This window comes from Protopterus annectens, chromosome 7.part1 (genome assembly GCF_019279795.1).
Source record: "Protopterus annectens isolate FY-2018-M chromosome 7.part1, PAN1.0, whole genome shotgun sequence".
NCBI lineage: Eukaryota > Metazoa > Chordata > Ceratodontiformes > Protopteridae > Protopterus > Protopterus annectens.
The window spans coordinates 272,001,074-272,007,283 of NC_056740.1; the positions used below are offsets into that span (position 1 = coordinate 272,001,074).

At 36.7% G+C, this 6,210-nt stretch overlaps 1 protein-coding gene across 1 annotated transcript; it reads right to left on the reverse strand.

Moving 5' to 3' along the window:
• Positions 1 to 602: 602 nt before the first annotated feature.
• On the reverse strand, positions 603 to 2,303 carry LOC122807536 (beta-1,3-galactosyl-O-glycosyl-glycoprotein beta-1,6-N-acetylglucosaminyltransferase 3-like). Its single transcript, XM_044078457.1, has one exon. The coding sequence runs from the start codon at positions 2,286 to 2,288 to the stop codon at positions 969 to 971; it is 1,320 nt and encodes a 439-aa protein (XP_043934392.1). The 5' UTR covers positions 2,289 to 2,303; the 3' UTR covers positions 603 to 968.
• Positions 2,304 to 6,210: the final 3,907 nt, after the last annotated feature.

Genomic DNA, 6,210 nt, shown 5'->3' on the forward strand with positions numbered 1-6,210 from the left:
TATATTCATATATTTATATATGTGATATGTGCTTAGGGTAATGCGTGAATTAAGTATGACTAATAATGCATAATTTAAGTATCTCATCTGGTATTAGGTTTCTCAAATATTTCACTTGCTTTTGGTATTGTGATATCTACCATTTATATCTTTGCATGACTTCAGTGGTTAAAGGAGATGTTTAGCAACATATGTTTACATGCTAATTACAGTTTTTGCATTCTTTTTAGCGACGAATATAAAATAAGATAGAGATAGAGAAATATGTATCTTTATTCAATGAAATGCAGCTGCTTCTGGTCCTTTGCACTGTTGGTATTGTGATATTCACCATTTATATATTTGCATGACTTCAGTGGTTAAAGGAGATGTTTAGCAACATATGTTTACATGCTAATTATAGTTTTTGCATTCTTTTTAGCGATGAATATAAAATAAGATAGAGAAATATGAATCTTTATTCAATGAAATGCATCTGCTTCTGGTCCTTTGCACTGTTCAAGATCAAATACTAATTTGGGAGACACTGAACCAATATACTTCATAAGCAAAGCTGGATGAACTATTATCCTCTGTACCACAATGAAACACTCAACATCTTACCAAGAAAATACATTATCCTTAAAAAACTAACATTTACTTACCGTTTCAACCATGATACCTTCTGTTTATCAAAGTTTAAACACTGCAATGCTTTTATTTTTGCAGGGATAGCAGATTATGGCATGAAATGTACGCACATGCTTAATGTGAGTTTCAGAGAAATTGCACATACCAGCAGATAATTCCTTTCATGTCTTTGTTATCACAAAATATCACTTCTGTGACACCTGTATTTTTGCATAAATATATAAAAAAACAAGCCTGCACCTTTCCAGAACCTGCATGCATTGTATAAATGATATATTATTATTATTTTAAAATACTAAAGAGTGTTATTTAATCAGCTGTGTTTTAGAATTAATGCTTCAGAGACCCTCTCCATAAAAAGCTTTGTGCCTCAGATATTCCTCTAGGCACTCAAATGCAGTTCTGTCCACTGTAAGGTCAAACTTGTTTGCAAATAGGTGGCGATTCTGTAGAATCCATTGGAGATCGCCTGCTCCATATATGCAAACTCCATGTCGATGCGTACCTGTACATGGAGTATAAAGTGCCCCTTTGTTGATATCACCTTCAGAATATATCCATTTCACCAGTCTAGCAAATGAGATCATATCTGATGTATCATACTCACTGTTTTGTTGGTATGAACCTGGAACTCCAGGCATACGTTGCAGTGTAGCCCAGAGATGCTCATCTGGGGAGTAGGTGTCCTTCTCCCACTCAATTAGTTTCTGTACAACTGAATCCACAAACAAATGTTTTACAAATTCTCTTGTTACAACAAAATAAGCATTTCCAGCAAACATTGGAGTTGTAATTGGTGGTTGACTTTTCTTTGTATTAGTCCTTACCACAGATTTATTCACATCATAGTGAAACATCCAACGATACTTTTTATTTCCTGGTGTTTTTATCGACTCCATACTGTTTTTGCCATTTAGTATTTTTAGAATCTTAACAATCTCAGCATTAGTTTTTATAGGGAAGTCACTGCCACACGTGTTAATTAAATAATGCCACTGTGCTTTACTTCTAAGTAGGTCTTCCATGCAGTTCAGATCAGCCTGTACTCTAGACCAAGATGCATAGACCACATTTTCCTGTTTAGTGGCAAGAAAAACATTATCAAAGCAAGATGCAATTGCACCAACAGCTTGCATAAATTGTTTTGGAGATTTTTTATCCACATGGATACAGTAGATATTCTGTGGAGCATAAATAGCCCTTAAAAGTCGTTCAAACATTTCAATGTTTTCATGTATAACCATTGAATATGCAATGGGAAAATCTTCTTCTTCTCTGCTGAGCGGAAAAGTGATATATTTCTGTGAAGTTTTAAAAGAGTAGCAATCTTGTGTCATATTCAAGTAAACAGATTCATTTACAGCTGATTGCTTGTTTCTGAGAATTCTTTCCAGACGTGTCAGTTCAACAGCTTCAGGGTCCCCCTTTATGATACTAGAGCACTTATCTGAATTCTTTGAAGTTAAGCGGAAACGCTCATAAAACTCACTCCTGCATTTTGTACTGAAACGAAAAATAGATTCTTCTTGGAAATGTTTCACACTGCATTCCTCGTTTCTATGCACCAGCATTAAGACTGCAATCAGTGTTAGTAGTCCAGATAGTAAAACACATTTTCCAACACGCTGCAAGCACTTTGTCTTAGAAAATCGAACCATTTCAATGTATCTGAGAATTTCTATGACTTCTTTTAACTCTTGAAGTGCACTAGCTTATGTCTTGAAATAAGTATGTGAACCTCGCAAGTGTTAGAGCCCATTAGATTCTTATACAGTGAAATCCCTTCCACTTCCTTATGGTTATCTGAGAGTTTGCAATACTATCATATTTCAGCTTTGAAAATGTTGCAATTTAGCTATGCCAGAGGTGAGTAAAGGTAAACAGCGGACACCTATTAGGTAAATGCATTTTATGTTTAATAATTCTTTACATATTTTTATAGAAAGTCAGTGATGTGATACCTCTCAGAATCATTATTACTTACTGTTGCTTTTTGCTAAGTTCATTCTTGTGCAGAATAAGAACAGAATGTGTTGTCTATTTTCTCACTGCAGGTTCTCACCTATGTTGTACTGAACAGAAGTCTGACTTAGAAATTAAAAAGGATTGCCTCACAGCTTCAAAGTTCCTGAACACTTCTAACTCTCAGTCACTGTTTGGAGGAGGTTAATGCACCTCTGCCAAGATTAAATGGGTTTTCTCCAATTCTTTTCCAAAAGCATGCTGCTGGCTGGCTATTCTGAACTGCGCACATACATTTTCTTTTTTTGGCTTGCCCTTGCTGTCCATGTTATGGCTGAAAAGGGTCCAGGAAACGATACAGACAATTGCAGAAGCTAGTTTTTATATGACTTTTATTGTTTCTGCTTTTGCTACAACATCTTTAAAATTATGTTTGCATTCTGATGAAAACTACTGCTGTGGGTCATGGCATTTGAAATGCTTTGACAGATTATATGCTTGATGTTAAACAGAGGCAAGCATTAATCTGGAAATATTTCATTTATTTATTCATTTATGTTTCATTAACCAGGTAAATGAAATGGTCTACGTATCCTTTTCAACCATGAACCAGGCCACTGGAGCAAGGACCTTTACATACAAAGAAAAGATTATGTAAGGTGCAGTACAAATGAAAACAGTTACATCAGTGTTACATTATTAGAGTTAAATATAAGTTGTAAAAGAAAATGAAAGTGTACACAACATTAAGAACAACAAAATGACTTTAGTTCAGCTCTTAATAGTAGCCAGGTGTTCACTTTTAGTAAAATATAGTGGCTAGATTGATGTATCTGAGAATTTTGTTATCGGCAGTTTGTATGAGAGTGGTATTTTAGGATGAGAAGAGGGCTGTTATAGGCAGGGCCAGTGTAAGCATTTTGGGGGCCCCCAGCAAATGTCAAGTTGGGGCCCCCTGGGCACTTTCAGTCTAAGTATCACCCTGTCACTGCCACCACTTCTATCCATCTTTTTAGTTCATGCTGTAGGCTTTTAGGAGTAGTACACACAGACTGACCTGTAGCTACAATGATCTTATTACAACAGGCATACATACCCCACTGTTTTGGCCCATCCCACAAAGGGACATTTACAGTTACTGGCATTTAGGTGTAACAAGAATACATTACAACAGCTCTATGTACAGGGGAGAACTAATGTGCAATGGAACCCTAGGCACTGCTTACTGTTTCAGCCCCCGCCAAAAAAAAAAAAACAACACACCCTCCAGAGCTTCCTCTCTGTTTCCCCCATGTTGGGCTTCCCCACATATGCACAATACTTTTTTTTCTTCCATTTCTCACATTTTACATTTTTCTTCTGCTTTTTCAAGAAGCCATAACTTTATATAAGCTCTAAAGTGCTTTTTAAGTTTATTTTTTTTACCCAATGATGGCTTGAACAGAAATGATGATTAAGGAAAGAAATTCAATTTTGCTGTTCAGCGTTAGTTTTCCTTCTGTCTTTTCCATATACTTTCTTGACCAAGACAGCACAGTAATAACCATTTAGGAAATAACCCAATTAAGCCGGTGCCCCCAGAAGCTAGAGAATTTCCCAACCTTTTAATCCAAAAGTGGCCTAAACAAAAATCGTGAGTAAGAAAAAAGAATTTCAGTCTTATTTTTTTCTTTCAATGGAGACAAGTTGTACCCAAGGCTTAAAATTCAAAGCTGACAAAAATAGTAGCTCAAAATAAATTAACAAGTCAATTGTTGTGAGGATACACAGATCATGTACAGGAATACTGCCTGCCTCCCTAATCCTCCCAAAAAGACAGTCACTGCCTATGCAACCCTCTGGTGTTAGATTGGGATGAAAGCAGAGATTCAAATGGCCACAGTCATATATTTCAAGTGACTTCTGAAATACATATACATAGCATGCCTACTTACTCTTCGATCCTAACCCCCAAAGGCAACCAACTGTATATGTGCCTGATGTTTGATTGTGAGGAAAGTGAAAATAAATAATGACTGCAATAATGTATTCTACTTTGCTGCTACCAGGCAGTTCACTGCCCCTACAGGAGCAAAAGTAACCTTCTTTGTATACCTCTGAGGTCTGTTAGAAAAGTAAGGGAAATGATGACTACACAATCCCCAGCACTCTCATAACCTACGGTAAATTTCTGTACATAAACATCTGAGCAGGGATGTTTTAGAATGTTTGTGGTTGAGGACAAAGGCTATTATCAGTTTTATCCTAACAGGGTCATATCATAACTCCATTCAGGCTAAAGAGTGCAATCAGAAAATGAAAGCATTTTTTTCTCGTCATTTTTCCTTAACCAAAAACAGCTTTTTTGGGGTCCCCACAGTCAAAGATGATTAAGGGAGCCTCCTGTATCCATTTATACAGATTAGGGAGTGGGGGCCACCAGATTCCTAGAAGATCTAAGAGTCTGAATGCTCTGTGATATATATTTTATGCCTTTCTTTTGAAATATAATCACTAGTTAGCTACATTTTTATTGATACCCTGAAGAATAATGTGTGTGTTTCGGCATTATTGGATATGTGCATTGATAAAAATCTGTGATATTTTTTTCACACACACACAACAGCAATGCTAATTTTGTACTTATTTCAGCAAGTACATTGTACTAGTACTACTACGCAAGATCAGTGACTGCTGTTTAGCAGTCATCAAACAGGAACAGGGATAGGTCACTTTTATTTATCTCAGTGAGGAGTAAATTAATATTGTTGTGTCTTTCGGCTTTTCTCAGTTAGGGGTCACCACAACGGAACTCCAGTCCGCTAATGATTGGTAGTTGATTTTTACGTGCCGAGTTACCAGCCCTGATGCACAACTTTCAACGAAGGTACGCCCATTCATGCATGTCTCCACACAGAAGACGCTCTAGCTTAGAATCGAACTGGACAGCGTCTTACTGTGAGGCAACAATGCTACCGCAGCACCACCACCGCACTATCCCTGATTTCACAAATATTCCTGATTTTGTCTCATAAATTTGCTCTGTCACAATAAATCCCAGTCATCAGAGTTTTATACTTATTATTGTCTAAAAAAATGCATGTTGATGCAAAATGTGTTATTATAGTAACTTTTTAAATGAATTTGAGTAATATATAAAATGTGTTCCTCATTTTGAGACTTTATTATGCTATTATTTTTATCACTGAACAGAATTCTTCAGCAAAGATGTTGAGAGTTACAGTATCAGTTGTTCTGCCAGTATGTATAAAAACCTGAAAGAGAAACCATTTCTGAAGATTAGAAGCATCATCTCTTCCTAAAACTCCACAGTTTGCACTGAGATCAGTCACCTTGGGCTGCTGATCTCTGTAGTGCTTACTTTGCTTATGTTCATTACAGCTTTCTCCTAACAGGGTCATATCACAGTCCTGTTCAGGTTAAAGAGTAGAATCGAAACTTTATACTTTTTTTCTCCTCATTTTTCCCCAACCAACAGCAGTTTTTGTGGGGCCCCCACACAGTCATTGATTATTAAGGGGCCCCCTCCAGCCACAGTTGCAGGTACCTAATACTGGCTATGTTGTTAATTTTAGTGAAGAGGATGTCCACCATCAGGGCTTAACTAGGCCGGAGCAT

What these genes read in the sequence shown, in the direction of transcription:
- LOC122807536 (XM_044078457.1), bottom strand. Translation starts at nt 2,288, where the DNA reads ATGGTTCGATTTTCTAAGACAAAGTGCTTGCAGCGTGTTGGAAAATGT.